The following is a 16,590-nucleotide window of genomic DNA, read 5'->3' as shown; positions in this document are numbered from 1 at the left end:
TACCTGTTTTAAGTCTTTTTCTTTAAAAAAAAAAAAAAATCAATATGCTTTGCAATACGCATCACAAGCAGCTCATTCATATTCAGTAAAAGTTAATTCAATAATAAAAAAGAATAAGCTTGTTAGTCGATCTCTTATATCATTTTTACTTACGTAACACCACTGATCTGTTTAAATAAAACTGTTTATTCAATAGCAAGGGAAACGAAGCGTAATCGTTCGACTGAGCTCAGAATAAACGAAGCATAAATTTCTTTGATACATTTCTTCATTTTATCAACTCATCATATATACGCGTATATTTTTATTAAGAATTAAAATTAATTAGAATTAATATCGTATAATTTATTCTTAAATTCAGGTGACAAATGGCTGGTCTCCTGTCTGGGAGTTCTCCACCTGAGCAAAGGATTGTTCTACAGGGTGGTTCCAGCCGACCAAGGATTCGGGAATAATGGAGAACCGCCTGGATCGCCGACGGCCGAGTACGCCGGGGTATTCAGGTTCCGTTTATGGTGGTGCGGCGCATGGGTCGAAGTTCTCGTCGACGACAGGCTACCGGCGATTCACGGACGGCTAGCTTTCGTGCAAAGTCGTCACAGTGATCAATTCTGGCCGGCTCTTCTGGAGAAAGCGTACGCCAAGTGAGTAGGAAGTGGTCGGGCTCGAGAGCGCTCGGCTATTTGTCCATCAAGTGATCGGCCGCGCATGAGATTCTTTCTCGCGCTTGCCTCTTGTCTTTATTTTCCGATATGGCTTTAGAGAAGAGGGAAGTGAGTCGACTCGAGATGTCAACGTGAGATTGAAAGAATTTTTCTCCTTCGAATAATGTAATTACGTAAAAATACTTTTTTATCGCATAATTTTATCGTGCGACTATTATTCTATCGCACATTGTACTTTTTCTTTCGCTATTCTCTCTTTTCATTTCTTTTTCTTCTTTTCACCTTTCGATTTAAAGATTTAAAGAAACGTAAAGTCGAAAGTTTTTTTTTTTTTTTTTTTAATAAATATTCTCTGTCGCATAATGTAATTTTCTCGGATAATTGAACTTTCTTTATTTTTCGTGCTTATTTCATCCGAAATATTCATTACGTAAAAATGTTGATTATAATGTGATGGACATTTAAATGATGATGTCACGAGTAGAAAACGAGTTTTGAAGAAACGTGTGTATTCTGCTCGGTGTTATAACACCGAGATAGAATGTTATAACATCGAAACGGGCAATTGATCAGTTTCAATCGAATCGCGATTTCGCGTGGGCGTATAACGTGGTGGTGTATCTGGGTTCATCGATCGATCTCGGTAAGGTCGATTCTCGTGCTAACGCACCGTGAACGTCCACCTGATGAACACCCACGCCACCCACCCGAACTTACAAGATTGGCCGTGGTAGCATGAAAGTTATTCGCGTATTTGCATATCCACCCACGGTCTTCCATTCTCGAAGAAAATTCGAAAGTCGTCCGATGATTCTGATTTTCGATGCTTTCCATAAACAATGTACGAAGATATATATATATATATATATATATATAGAGAGAGAGAGAGAGAGAGAGAAAGAGAGAGAGAGAGATTCTTATTCGAAAGAAATAACATTTACACATTTTTTATTATAATCTCTACAAAATTATTTACGTAAATTTTATCGCTAACATTAAATGATATTTCTTCATATCCGTATATATAAAAATTTAAAAAGTTATCGCATAAATTCTTCCTTTGTTAAATCTTCCAAAAATTCGAAAAATAAGAAATTTCTGGTAATCGTCCATTTCTAGTTATCGATTCGAAAAGGAAAAATTAACGCCGCCTTCGAGCGAGAGAAAAAGAAGCAATAAGGATCATTAATAGATACATAAAACTTATGAGCCGCAACGTCGCAGCAATCTCAAAGGCCTAATGAAAACACACACGGTTCGTCATGACGCTTAGAAGATACGATCTGTAACGAAGGGGCGTGTAATCAAGCGTTTCGCGAATACTATAAACGAAGCGAACGTTTCATATCGTAGAGACACAGAATTTATTCCCGATGTCTCGCAAGATCTACGGAGCGGATCTCCGCCGCGGGTACAGCGCGAAGAGATCTCCTCTGCGAGGTGGAAGAAGCGTTTACGCGGACGAACGAACGATGACCGGTTTTGCCGAAGGTCCTTGCTCCTCCTCTTAATCTTTCCGCTGATGACCGTTTCTCCTTCCTTCTTCTCTCCTTCACCTCGTTATCCGTTTCTTACTCGCCTCCCTTCCTCGGCCTCTTCTCGTTTCTTGCCGTCAGGGATGTAAACCCTGGGCGTTGCACTTGAAACGGCTGCAACGTGACGGCCTCGGAGAGGAAGACGACCCCGTGAGTGGCAACGAAAGAAGAGCAGAGGGATAAGAATCGCCGAGTTTTCATACCTCGCCTTTTCTTTTCTTTCTTTTCTTTTTTTTTTTCTTTCCCCTCTTTTCTTGTTTACCGAGATCCATAACCGTGACAAATTTCTCATCGACGATAACGCGATATTTACACGCTCGTAGCGTACGTGTGCGTGTATCGTTGCTTTATCGAAGCTGAAGAACGCTTTGATATTGCGCCATTAAATATGGATAATAAAAAGGATTTTCTTTCTTTTCTTTTTTTTTTTTTTTTGTTTTCGTTTTTTATAGTTATATGTTATCCAAAGTTTTTGAAATGAAAGAAATTTCAAGGAATCTGTAAATCGTTTCTTAACAAGATTGTTAAAAATTTTTTTTCCGGATTTTATACCGAAAGATTAATATTATCTGTCAGATATCATTTGAAGATCAACAGACGCAAGACTTATACCTTTCCGTAGATACTTTTTTTTGAAACTATTCAAAATGTATTTTTTGTATCATTAAGTGATGAATAATTAATTGTCGATAAATATTTAACTGTAAAAATATTTAGAAAGTGTTATTGTTTATAATTTGTTAATCTTTTTTAACAAACAGAATGCTTTTGCTTGTTTCTCATATACAGAAACTGGAGATTTGAATGCCTGGATAACGCGAACGCAGCGTGATTTAAAAGTCCTACTTTTCATTTAAATTTTATTCGAATTACACAATTACAAAAAAAAAAAAAAAATTCGTAAATATCGTGTTGAAACTAACAAAATTTCAAACAAAATGCTTATTCTTAGTTACTCGTTCAAACATTGGCCAACCAAATATGATTTCTATTAATGTTATTAACGAATTAGAATTCTATCTGATATAGTATTGATATAGTATACGATCGAGTCAAATTTTTAATCTTTTCCATTGCTCATAAGTTTAAGAAAAATACCTGCAGCGAGTACATCTATTTAACGGTCGAGAACACAGCTCGTTATAATTTCATCATCAAACGCGTTCATCTTGCGTCACAATGGCGAATATGTGTGCACGCGTAACGAGAAATTGTCGTGGTTGTGCCGCGTTCTGCAAGGAGAAAGCAGAACAAAGAGACCAAACCTTATAACTTGCATCATAAAATGGCACGAAAGTGAAATAATCGATTAATACATTCCTACACTTGTAATAAATCTTATATGATTATAATACTTTAAGTATTACCGGATTAAAACTGATTAATATCGTTAGATCTAAATTTATCTAATTAGCATTATTGTCGATTTAAATCGATTAAAAAATGACACGATTCTCGAATTGAAAAAAGATCGAAAGTCGCGAGGACAACATTTAATGAAAAGATGGATAAATTTATATATACGTTAGTTTTTATTAATTTCTAAAGACACGCGATTTCCTCAAGCGATGGAATTTCTTTTCGATTTAGTCGAAATTCGATTTGGTCGATTAGATATCGAAAAATATGTATTGTGATGTGGCTACGATCGTATTGGTCAACAACTTCGCAAAGGAATCGAGGTCGGGATTCATTAATAATTGATAATGCGTTGTTGCCTCTTGATGGCTTCCGTTCGACGTTGAATAAACGATGCAATCGATTAATGTTAAATCGTTTGAAATCAACTGGTACCCATAAACGATTGTGATGAAACGATATTTCGCGTTTGTGTATTGTAATGTATTTAGCCTTTATGCCAGACAACTCGTAGTGGATTTTACATTTTATGAGCAAATATCGAGAATCTTTAACGATATTATCATTAATTTTCGTTGACAAACTATGTCATAATCTTAAAATACAATTACAATAGTTAAGCTAATTGCTGTTACTAAATGTGATCATTATTTTGAAAAAATATATTCTTAAAGTAAATATATAATTCTCGTAATAAATTTGCAATTAAAATATTTCTGATATTAAGATCTTTATTTAAATTAATTTCCTTTAAATATATCTTTAAAAAAACTAATCATTTAATTTTAAAAATGTTATACATTTTCACGTTAAAATTAAGAATTTTACAAAAATATCAATTAATTGATTTGATTACTACATGGTTTATTCGACGATACGAAAACGCAATAAGTCATTGAGTTATTAATCGTCCCATTTATTTTCACTATTGTCTAATTACAGCAATAAAATGATCTTAAAATTTATATTGCATGCGAACCGTGTCTAACGAAGCTTTTTTCTTTGTACAACGTTAAAAATTTACAATTTTATAAAATTGATATTATCTATCTAACAGTGAAATCGAATTCGTCTAGTGCAAGAAGATTCCCGTTTTCGATATGATAAAACCGATGGATTTCGTGGCAATGTCAAATTAGTATTCTATGCGTTTCAATTCAATGTAAACGTACAAGAGGACACGTTCTCCAACCAACGAGAGAATCTCTCGTCGATGGCACACTTCTTTTCACGGGGAGAGAATCGTTCATTGGCCGACCTTTCATCTTTCACGATAACCCTGTCGCGCGGATCGAATCGATTCGGAACGTACGGTGAATCCAAACTTAATAATCTGGCATTATAAATAATATTAAAATCAGTTAGAAAGCTCATACGTTTACATTCCATCGCGTGCATGGCCAGCGAAAGAATTATGTTGAATGCGATTTCCATTAGAAACCATTGCGCATGCGCCTGATGCATGATATATCTCGAGCGAAGAATCGCTAAATAACGCATTATGCGTACACCGGCTAGTCCTACGATGATACCGCCAATTATTTTGTAACTGTAACCATTTCGTGGAGTAATTAACGTGTTTTATGGTCGACAAAAGTGATTTGATTTCTTATCTGTAAGCGATAATATATAATTCTTCATTGCATTAAAAATAAAGCATAATAAGTAAATGATATAACAAAAGTAATACAAAATTGAATCTATTGTTACATAACCTCTTTCTCTCTTTTTTCGTATATATCTATCTGTCATATAGAATAAAATGAAAGTTGAACTTTGAACGAATTTAGATTTTGCAATGGTAAAAGCAATTTTTATTATTTATAAAAAAATATCTCTATAATACTCGAACAAAATTTGTTTTTTGTAGATTATAAAGTCAAGAACGATGTTTCATAAGATCGATATACGGAGAACGAAATTTTCAGCAGTGGAATCGTCCGTTTTGGCTCATCAGCAATAAGAATTTAGAATTCGGCATAGCTTAGTACCGAATACGTCGGTACGACCGGGCTATATTCGGCGCTGTATATTTGTGCACGCACATGCCAACCATGGATATACTAAGCAAGTATATCCGCGGATACTTTCACTCGACGAGTAGTCGGTTCGTTGGTTGCCAGCAATGGATCGGAGGTCAGTGCACCGGTGACCACAGTCCAAGCTTGTATCTGCGGGCACGAAAACTGCTGCAACAGCGGTTCGTGCTAATGGAGACTCGAAAACGAGCTTTGTTAATAAGTTCATCTACTCATCTGATTTCTTAATCTTGAAATCTTATCGGTTTATAAATACTGCGAGTTTGTCGTTCTATTCTGAAATTACGAATTTGGTTCTCTCGTGGATAACTAATTAAAAACACTAATTAAAACACACATATCAGAATATCTTTTTTTTCAGTAAAGTAAAAAAAATGTTACTTATGAATTGAATATATAGAAATATAGAGATTATCCTATTTTTTAAATTATGAAACGGTTTTATGTAGATAATATTACTCTACATATGCAATTTATTTATTAATTTCAAAATTGTTAATTAATTTTGTATTATTATGAATAATATAAAGTATATATTAACATTGGCAATTGCATAAAAGAATTGCAAATGACATTTCGTATCCACGTCATTAGACTCCGTTAGATGATCACAGGACGGAAATACGTCAATGGTAAGACTCGTATTACCGTTGACTCACAAACTGACAACGGCAGTTACATAGTTAGCATAGTGTTTTCAGTCGAAGATGATCCTAGCGATAATTCCATTTTTCCATAATCTGATAAAAATTCACTATCTATTATTTGTTATCTTTGAATTTTATTCAATATCCCAAAACTACTGCATATCAAATTACTTACGCCAAATCAATAGCGAACAATTTGGCCAATAATCATTAACGTTCGAATCGTTCATTTCTGCGATACGTGATTCGATCGGTGAAAATAATCGAATCTCGAATTATTGCCCTGTTAACTCATTTCGCTATTATTCCAACTGTAGACCAACACTGACCATTTCCGAGCTGCTGTATTTCCTCCAATAGAACACACCGAATTCGTCCATAAAAGATGCACAATTGGTATATACGGATTTATCTGTTGATAGCGTTGCGCTTGCCTTCCCTGAGAAAATACCCATGTGACTGAGCGACGCGTGTGAATGGTTACGGTTTAGAGATTAACCTATACGTGCATACTAGGTGTATGCATACCACCTTGCATGTGGCACGGGAAACTCCCTATCTAGCCTAAAGCGTGTGGATGTGAAGGCGTTGGTGTTTACTAGGACGAGCTAGTTGACGAAGAGAGCGAGAGAAAGAAACCCCGTTATCTAGAGAACGCTAATTCTCGCAGAAACGGCACATACGTACAGATAACATCGCCACTTCTCGTATCTCTTATTTCTCTTATCGATTGAAACGAGATCTCTCTTTCCTATATGTTACGGGTGATTTTTGAAATGAAAAATACGGCAACGCGAGATTGCCAGCTTAATCAACTCGGTAGATTTAGTTTCATGGAACCAAGATATTCCGGTAGCGTGGCAAGCGAGATTAACGAGCCGTCGCGTCGCATCGACTCAACTTTCTTCGTGTAATCGATGAGGAACTCGCGATCGCATAGTAATTGTGGTGTTTCATCGTCAATAGGAAGAGGTCACAGGTCGAAAAATTCTATATATTCGCTTTCCCTGAGTCCATTTTAACATTGCATTTAAAAAAGACTGTACGTGTGATAGATGAGTTTTCTCCACGAGTTTAACTGGCGTGACTAGAAATACCAAATAGTTCATTGAAATCGAATAAATAAAATTTTCCGTGTATCATTTCATCCGTTGTATGAAGATAATTATTCACTGAGAAAGTTATCTCGAAATAGAGAAATTGATTTTCGCTCATTTCAGATTGCACGGATCTTACGAAGCCCTGAAATATGGAACTTTGTTAGACGGTTTATCTGATCTTACCGGAGGAATCACAGAGAGTATCGCAATACGTCAAGATCCTACCGCGTGCGGACGTGTCCTTGCGAAGCTCCTTGACATGACATCTCTTATCACGTGTACAGTAAATAACAATCAGCAACAAGTAAGCTTTCTTAATATTCCCTCTAAATTATAGATTATAGATATTTATTTCAAATAAAATGTTATTTATTCTTATGTCATATTATTCTTATGTTTTAGATTCGTGCTAGTACGGAGAAACTTGCAAATGGCATTCAAATGGGGATCAATTATAGATTATATGCTATTGAAAGGGTAAATAACATTCGTTTGATGATTTTATTTCTTTTTAGCTCGTATCTGAAATTAGTTAATTATATAATAAATTTAGGTGGAAACATTCAATGGCGAAGCAGTTCAATTAGTAAAATTAAGAAATCCTCTTGGACCTGGTAGGGAATATGTTGGCGCTTGGGCGAGAGGTGGCCTCGAATGGGATGAAATACCACCAATGGAAAGAGATCGTTTAGCGGTCAGGAACATGGCCGAGGGGGAATTCTGGTGAATTAATTTTAATATTATAATTTCTTAATTCTGATAATTTGATTAATTAATTTTGATAAAAAAGAATTTTGATAATATTATTATTTTATTTAATTATGATAAGTAATATGGATATATTATTGAAATGATAATGACAGTCATAATCCAATCGTAGGATATCATATTCAGATTTTGTGAAGACATTCACTCATTTAGAAGTCGTACATCTTGATGCTGAAACGTCGAGGGATGAACCATCGTTGCATAGCAAACATACTTGGCAAATGAAACTCTATCAAGGTAGCTGGAGGAGAGGTGTAACTGCGGGAGGATGTCGAAACAATGAAGGTTCATATGCACTTTATCAATGATAAACATTTTACAACGAAAATTTGAAAATGCGTTACATAAATCATTGAAATTATAATAAAATATTCTATGATTTTATTAATGTATCTATGTTACAGAAACTTTCCATATTAATCCACAATTACATCTAATTCTAAGCGAAATGGAAGAAGTAATTGTTTCTTTATATCAACATTCTATTATGGAGATAAAAGTAAGATGTATTTTTTATGATATATATTATATATTTTAGAGAAATTATATTAATTATAATGTTTATAATATTTTCATTATATTAAGGTAATAGGATTCACAGCGTATACTTTACCGAAAAATAGCACAGAATCAATAAACAAACAGTTCTTTAAAAAAAATAAATCTTTGGTAAATTCACAATATACGAATAGCCGTCAAGTCAGCCATAGGTGCCAATTAGATCAAGGTGGATATTTATTAGTTCCCACTACTTTTGAACCTACGCAAGAAACAAGTTTCACATTGCGAGTTTATAGTAGTAAACCCTTAAAACTGAAGTAAGTAATTCAAGTAATTCAATTTCAACATTAATGCATTATTTAAAAATATAATTATACTTTATATAATAATTTTAGACTTCTTGATACTCTGCCATCTTTGGTAAAATCGGCTATTATTAAAGCACCACCTCTTGAAGGCAAAGGTTTCTCACAATATGAAGCCGTTTTTTTGCAACTCGCTGATGAGCATAGAACAGTAAACGCTTTTGAATTACAAGAACTTCTCGAGGCTTGTTTACCAAATGGTAAAATTTAAAACTATTGAAAATTATTATGATAGGAATTTAAAAAATTTTAACTATTTAAACTAAAAGAAATATTATTATATTTTATTTTTAGACTACATAAAGAGCTGTGCTTGTATGGAAGTATGTCGACAAGTAGTTCTTACAATGGATGTATCCTTAAAATTATCCATTTCAATTTTGTTTTAACTATGCTTAAAATTTATTTGTTTTCCTTAAATCGATATCAATATAGAGTTCCGGAAGTGGTCGATTGAAATTTAATGATTTCAAAGATCTTATGTGTAGTTTAAAATATTGGCAAGCTGCTTTTAAAAATCACACAAAGGAAAAGACTGGTATACTTAAAGCGGAGCGATTACGAGACGCATTATTAGAAGTGGGTAAGTAAATATTTACCGATACTTAATTCAGTTATTAACGTATGACATATTAATTTTTAATATTTAAAAAATATTTCTATTAGGATTCCAATTAAATACAGATGTTCTTTCAATTTTAATTCTTCGATATATGAGAAAAGATGGAACACTTAGATTTGGCGACTTTGTTTCGGCAATTTTACATTTGAGTGATGCATTCGGTATATTTTTATCTTTTGTTTTTCCTATCTTTATATTTTATTTGTACTAATATTTAATTTTATTTTATATATAGGAATATTTGAAAGTAAAGATCCTTTGCAAAATGGGACTATAAAATTAAGTTTAACTGAGGTATATTATATTTCATATTTTATTTAATTTAAATATAGAAAATAAAACTATTTTATAAAATATTAATATTTATTTTTAGTGGCTCAGATCATCTCTGATGTGCTGAATTCACTACTCAACATAATGTGTGTGTACCTTGAAATATTTGTAAATAATGTTTTCTACATCGTATATAGATATAAGTTTTAGCCATATTAACAATTAACGATAAAGTTTTTTGTTTTGTTTGTAAAATATCATTGTTTTCGCCATTAGCAATCATCATTCCTTCATTTGATTAAACATTATAAGTGACTATGTATTATATGTTATTTGTATAAGAAATTCATAATACATAATAAAGTAAATTTATTTTGTACAGTCCCTTTATTCAAAATAAACAATTATTCATTGTAAATAAATTTCTTATCAAAATAGGCTATGCTCAAATGTATAAATTTTGCATAAATAAAAAGAGTAGAGAATAATAAGAAAAAGACAAAGATAGAATAAAAATTCAGAAATCAGTATCATTTTCAGAATGATTATTCAGAATTATACCATAAATTATACTATAAATGAAATATATAAGAAAAGATAGAAATAGGATAAAAGTAGAATAAAAATTGATCTTCAGCGACATCTTTTAAGTACCAAAGATATCTCTTTAAAATCATCTTTCTAAAAACAACTAAAAAATGGTGCTAGTTCTTAATTCTTAGTCTGTTTTATCCTATACTTTTTAAAGAGATGTCTTTGATATTCAAGAGATGCCGTTGATAGTTAATTTTTATCCTATTTCTATCCTTCTTTAATTATTTGTTTTCCTTGTCCTACTCTTGGCGCGTGATAATAGACGAAATACTTACAAAATGTCAATAGAATATTCATTCATTATATTTCTTTCAAAATAATTAAATGTCTTAAATCTGTGTTTTAACAATTAAATGTCTTAAATCTTTGATTTATAATCTTTTAAAAAAATTTGAAAATTTAATTTATCATATATTAATTTTTATTCTTATTTATATAGAATTAATTTATGAATTAATTTATAAATTAATCTCTTCCTAATCTCGTATGATAATCTTATATGTAATATAATTATTTTATATTATAATTATTTTATTTGTAATATAAGTTACATAACAGAGTTTTATATACTATATATATTTATTTATTTAATTTAAATTGGATAATATAAATTTATATATAATAAAATTTATTTATTAAAAAAATTCTTATTAGAAATTATTTTTTGAAATTATATTTTAGAAATAACATTACATAAGTAATAAAATTTTTTATTATATATTTATCTATTCTTATATATTGTATTAAATTCTATTATAATTACTATATATAATATTTTTATATAATTGACATATCGTACATTAATGAAATACAAGATAACAGTTTAAACAATCTTATATGCGTATCATTAGCATATATATATGTAATGATGTTCAGTTCACTAATGATTGAGCATATCTAAATTTTATAAAAATAATGATATGCTGGTTATTACAACATATATACAATATTCAATTTACAATTTTTATACGGTGATTAGAAATAGTGTTTAGTTGAAAAGTATCATAATTAATGACGTGGATTTAGGTTAGGTTATGCACAACGTTACAACTGTTACTAGAATTCTTGTCGAAATAATATTATAAAAATAATTTAAGTATTTATCATTAAACACAAATTATAAATAATGTTCGAAATAACAGACACACAAAGTAAGTAATAAATAATTTATAATTTATAAAAAATGTATATGATTTTTTAATAATTCTGTCAAGCATGAAATGAAATGCGAATTTCAAAACAATATATAATGATAAGATATTGATTTCAGAAATTGGAGTGGGACTTGTAGGTTTTGGAATATCTTTTCTGTTTCTTGGGGTTTTATTACTGTTTGATAAAGGTCTTCTTGCTATTGGAAACGTAAGGATTATTCTCATATTTTTGTAAAAACTTTACTCCATCATTTCTGAATTAATTATTTCTGTACAGATTTTGTTTATATCTGGATTAGCATGTGTTATTGGACCAAAGAGAACTCTCAGCTTTTTTTTTCAAAAACATAAAATAAAAGCCAGTGCTTCATTTTTAGGAGGTATCATTGTAGTACTTATGGGTTGGCCTATTATAGGCATGATCATAGAAACATATGGTTTTGTATTATTATTTAGGTATATAAATTTTATTTTAAATACTTATTTTATTATAAAATAAGTAATATATTTATTTTTTACATAATTAATTAAAAGTTGTTAATGTTGTTCAATGTTGTTAATGTTACAGTGGTTTCCTCCCAGTTGCGATAAATGTTTTACGAAAAGTACCTGGTTTAAGAATTATTTTAAATTTACCAGGTATATCTAAAATATTAGATTCAATTGCAGGAGATCCAAATAGAACAACTGTATAATATATTTGTTAATGTATCACTCAAATCATTGTATATAAGAACCATTATTTTATATTATATCTCTAAACATTCTTATCATTCCCTTCTGAAATTTTACAGATCTCTTTTTGTATTGTATAAATATCAAATGTAAACAATAAAATTCAATTAATGTCAATTTATTCAATTTAGAAATGTTATATAGAAACAATGCATAGATTTTTCATTTTCATATACTATTACTATAAAAATCATACAAACCTTAAGAATATTAAAAAAGATAGAAAATCAAAATTTAAAAAAAAATGTTTATAATCATTAATTTACTACTTCAATAGATTAATGATATTAAATGATAAATGTATTTTTTATTTTGGAATGTTTTTAATAAAATATATAAAATATATAACAGTAAAAACATCAAAATATAATTTTACTCTATATATAATATAAAAATGTATTTTTTTTAAATTCAATACTTTTTTAGTAAATAAATAAAAACTCTGATAATTATCTTATTTTATATGTTAAATAAATATATAATATAAATCATATAATAACAAATCTAATCATAAAATTTAAAAAATAGATTTAAGGTAGAAAAATTGCAAAACAAATTTTATTATTACTTTTATTGATTTTGTTATTTTCTTTGCACGCATCCTAACATGAACACATTGGATGCATACACTTACAAGTAACGCTTCTCATTATCTTACACGTATTTGTCTGGAGTGCGAAATTAAATTACTGTTCACTGAAACTCGATGAACTTCATTGATATCGTAAATATGATCATTTATTAATTATCTACAATGGGCCGAGAATAAGGGCGGGGGGCGGCCCAAGTCTACGCGCCCCGCCGTCGCCGTAATGGTATTTCGTCGCGCGTCCTTCTCTTGCTCAATTGTATACGCTTATTTTTTTTTACTTTTTTTGGATTAATTTTACTACTTTATGTCCTGACCATCTCTTATGTAGTCACATGTATCAAATATTTCATATAGCCATTATGTTATTAATTCCATAGATATATTTATATAAATATATCTTTCTTTCTTTTTTGCGAAAATGAAATATGAAATATGGCACATGTGAACCCTTTCAAGAAAATACTGAATCCGGCAATAAATTAAGCGAATTCTTTCCTTCTAAAGTCAAAATACATTCTCTGCCGAGCTCCATGCATTTCATAAGAAACTACCAAAAAAAAATTATAATCTAAAGTGTACTTCAATTTTCTCGACAGCTTGTGTACTGTTTCAGTCTGGAAACCACTTGATCTGGTGTTACATTGGATGGTAAGGATAATAAAGATGGTAGTTGTAATTGTAGTTGTGAAGGTAATGAGGTGAGGATCGTTATAATATCTTAAAGAAGATTCTTAATTTCATCATAAAGTACCAATACGAGTGCACCACCTGTGCCACGAAGAATGTTAGAGAATGCTCCTTTGAAGAAAGCATTGCCACCTTCTGTCTTGTAAATAGTAGCCCAACAGTGAAGAGTGTTTTTGTACAAAATTTCGGATTTGGCGCGACCAGATTGCATCATCATACGCCTACGTACTGTGTCAAATGGATAAGATACAATACCAGCAACAGTTGTGACAACCTGCAAAAAACATTACAAAAAATATTAATAAATAAATTATAATTATATTAACAAGATTTGAGAAAAAATTATTAACCTGGGCAATACCCCATGAAATAAGGAATGGTGTCTTTTTGGGATCTGGCAGCATACCGCGGGCAGTGTCATAGAAACCAAAATAGGCAGCACGATAGATGATGATACCCTGGACGGATACTCCGAAACCACGGTAAAGGCCAGTAATACCATCAGCCTTAAAGATCTTGGTCAGACAGTTACCAAGACCTGTGAATTCACGTTCACCACCAGCTTTGCCTACATCAGCAGCCAATCTGTAAATAATATTAATATTAATATATTTATTTTATACAAATTTTAACAAATATTAACAATTGAGTATAAAAAATAATATCAAAATAAAATATATTAAGTACCTAGTTCTGGCAAAGTCAAGGGGATAAACAAAGCACAGAGATGTAGCACCAGCAGCACCACCAGAGGCCAAATTTCCAACAAAGTAACGCAGGAACTGTGTGTTTTTGTCAACACCACCAAGGAAAACTTGCTTATATTTGTCTTTAAAAGCAAAGTTCAAAGCTTGTGTTGGGAAGTATCTAATAACATTAGCCAAGTTACCACGCCAATAACTGAGGAATCCTTGTTCTTTTGGAATGCGCACAAAACAATCGATCATACCTGGAATATAAAAATATATAAATATATATTTATATTTTTTCTTTGTTTTAAACATAAAATTAAATATATTTTACATAAAATATTTTATGCAAAAATGACTTTTTAATATTCATTAATATTTTCAAAATATTTTAATTTTTTCATTAAAATGCTTTTTTTTATATTTAAATGTTAAATTTCAAAATTTTATAAACTTTATTTTGTATCATATCATGAATTCCAAGTTGTTATATAACAAATCATTAATAGTTTTAAATTTATATATTTTACTTCTTAAATTAAAACTATATTTACAAGAATAATATATGTATAATGAACATATAAAGTTTATTGTAATATTGATTTATATATATATATATATATACATATATGTATATATATTTATATATATACATATTCACATATATATATTATAATAATATCAAAATCATATTTAATAAAAAAATATTAAAAATTACATTATTTATATAAATTAATCATATAAATTAAAATAATAATATATTACGAAGATATTAATAAAATTAATAAAATCTATATATATTATGAAAATTATTTATTAAATTTTCATCTTAAATAAAATATTCATTTAAAACAATTATGAAAAAATTATTATTCATTAACAACATAATTTCATGCTTAAATCTTTGCAATTTAATTCTTAATTTTTAAATGAATCATTAGTCATTTTTCATATTTATATTAATTATTGCTTGAAATATGATATGTATTATCATAAGCATTGTGTTAGTCATTCATTAATATCAAAAACTTATGACTTCAAATGCAATTTATCTATAATACTAATTTGTAGCATAAAGACGGCCATATTGGACCGCACGGTCATCGATCGGTTCTTAGGAGTCTCGTTCAAAGAGCAAAGCCATGCACTGCCATCTGGCAGACGAGTCATTTTATCGAATATCGACCCATTCGTTTGTCATAAAACTGACTTCCTATTCAATCGATGTAGTAAAAATTATGTAAGACTCGAAACTTCATCTTTGTTATATAAAGTAGAAAATTGGAGCTAGATAGTACTGACGTATTATTAGTGTATAGAATGAAATGATATTACATAACAGGAATCTAACCGCCGTGGATGAACTTAGCGGAAACGCTTAACAGTTTCACGATGCCGACACGAGAGAAATGTTTCTGTCACATGTCTCTTATGTCGTTGTTTTACTGTTAGGCACAGTAGTTTGTGATTCGTGTTCTTCTTTAGCTTTATATTATAATATTAATGATTTAATTATTCTTTTTCTAAATTATAAAATAAATATAATTATCTCAAAACTTACCCTTATAACGTTGTTCTTCAGAAATTTGCTTAGAGATATGCTGTACCTGCAGCAACAGCTTCACACGTTCAATAGGAGCAACCGTCGTTTTCGAGATTGCGGCGGCTACACCACCAGCCAAGAAATCCTTGGCGAATGCCACTGGGTCCGCAAGACCAGACATATTGTATCGGATAGTTGGTGTATGAAAACGGGTTAACAAAAGAAACAGGAGGAACCAACTCCAATGTTTCGGACGCGCGCCGGACGACGAGTGAGCGAGAAGAGTGAGTTCTTCTCGTTGAACGGACCTCTGCTAAGAATAGCTGCGCAGGTCACGTGCAGAGTTCTGCGCAGGTTCAATCTTCTGGCACGGCCGCACCTTAAGACCATGACACTTCATACACCTCAAACGTGTACTCTGTTCCCGAATTCGTGACCTTTCTTTAGTATCTTGCGACACTTTGCTATCCTGTCACTTTTTCACGGTCAATTGTCATGTATATTAATTTAATAAAATACATTTATAATCATTTCTTTCAAAATTATATGTTTAACCGCGCTTATGACGTATTTCCGGTAAAGAACCTATAGAAATTGTCGCTAGTGTCAAGTATTTAAAATGTGAAGTATAATTTGGCGGGAATTTATTTTTATGAAATGATAAAAAATATATTATGTTTTACACATTATATTAATTATTTCTGTGTTTAAGAATCGAAATT

At 30.7% G+C, this 16,590-nt stretch overlaps 3 protein-coding genes and 1 long non-coding RNA gene across 7 annotated transcripts in view; 3 read left to right on the top strand and 1 right to left on the bottom strand.

Moving 5' to 3' along the window:
- Positions 1-10,255, top strand: part of CalpC (calpain C) — a 31,536-nt gene extending 21,281 nt beyond the window's left edge. For all 4 annotated transcript variants that reach the window (XM_003692906.4, XM_086910396.1, XM_086910394.1 and 1 more), the window contains 13 exons: positions 362-644; positions 7,466-7,649; positions 7,748-7,822; positions 7,899-8,068; positions 8,226-8,398; positions 8,518-8,612; positions 8,699-8,931; positions 9,010-9,179; positions 9,274-9,332; positions 9,415-9,562; positions 9,646-9,762; positions 9,837-9,895; positions 9,975-10,255. In XM_003692906.4, the coding sequence (XP_003692954.1) occupies positions 362-644; positions 7,466-7,649; positions 7,748-7,822; positions 7,899-8,068; positions 8,226-8,398; positions 8,518-8,612; positions 8,699-8,931; positions 9,010-9,179; positions 9,274-9,332; positions 9,415-9,562; positions 9,646-9,762; positions 9,837-9,895; positions 9,975-10,001 (1,793 nt within the window). In that variant the 3' untranslated portion in view covers positions 10,002-10,255. The remainder of the gene's footprint in view (positions 1-361; positions 645-7,465; positions 7,650-7,747; positions 7,823-7,898; positions 8,069-8,225; positions 8,399-8,517; positions 8,613-8,698; positions 8,932-9,009; positions 9,180-9,273; positions 9,333-9,414; positions 9,563-9,645; positions 9,763-9,836; positions 9,896-9,974) is intronic.
- LOC147657364 (uncharacterized) lies at positions 5,046-6,157 on the top strand. The gene is made up of 2 exons (XR_015292633.1): positions 5,046-5,360; positions 5,430-6,157. It is a non-coding gene; the product is annotated as an uncharacterized LOC147657364 (long non-coding RNA).
- Positions 10,256-10,580: 325 nt separating the features above from the next.
- Positions 10,581-12,478, top strand: LOC100870103 (vesicle transport protein GOT1B). The gene is made up of 4 exons (XM_003692908.4): positions 10,581-11,619; positions 11,739-11,830; positions 11,900-12,078; positions 12,191-12,478. The coding sequence occupies exons 1-4, from the start codon at positions 11,595-11,597 to the stop codon at positions 12,315-12,317; spliced, it is 423 nt and encodes a 140-aa protein (XP_003692956.1). The 5' UTR covers positions 10,581-11,594; the 3' UTR covers positions 12,318-12,478.
- A 435-nt stretch (positions 12,479-12,913) lies between these two features.
- Ant (ADP/ATP translocase) lies at positions 12,914-16,253 on the bottom strand. The gene is made up of 4 exons (XM_003692907.3): positions 15,887-16,253; positions 14,324-14,585; positions 13,987-14,221; positions 12,914-13,910 (listed from the first exon to the last, which is right to left on the bottom strand). The coding sequence occupies exons 1-4, from the start codon at positions 16,047-16,049 to the stop codon at positions 13,668-13,670; spliced, it is 903 nt and encodes a 300-aa protein (XP_003692955.1). The 5' UTR covers positions 16,050-16,253; the 3' UTR covers positions 12,914-13,667.
- Positions 16,254-16,590: the final 337 nt, after the last annotated feature.

Source organism: Apis florea, unplaced genomic scaffold (genome assembly GCF_048593485.1).
Source record: "Apis florea isolate Af1SG1 unplaced genomic scaffold, ASM4859348v1 contig_3170_pilon, whole genome shotgun sequence".
Lineage (NCBI taxonomy): Eukaryota > Metazoa > Arthropoda > Insecta > Hymenoptera > Apidae > Apis > Apis florea.
This window is presented reverse-complemented; position numbering and strand designations above follow the sequence as displayed.

Coding starts and splice junctions, on each gene's coding strand:
- LOC100870103 (XM_003692908.4), top strand. CDS start 11,595: ATGTTCGAAATAACAGACACACAAA. Junction 11,620..11,738: donor CGAAATAACAGACACACAAA/GTAAGTAATAAA, acceptor TATTGATTTCAG/AAATTGGAGTGGGACTTGTA. Junction 11,831..11,899: donor GTCTTCTTGCTATTGGAAAC/GTAAGGATTATT, acceptor ATTTCTGTACAG/ATTTTGTTTATATCTGGATT.
- Ant (XM_003692907.3), bottom strand. CDS start 16,049: ATGTCTGGTCTTGCGGACCCAGTGGCATTCGCCAAGGATTTCTTGGCT. Junction 14,222..14,323: donor CTTGACTTTGCCAGAACTAG/GTACTTAATATA, acceptor TATTATTTACAG/ATTGGCTGCTGATGTAGGCA. Junction 13,911..13,986: donor TTTCATGGGGTATTGCCCAG/GTTAATAATTTT, acceptor TGTTTTTTGCAG/GTTGTCACAACTGTTGCTGG.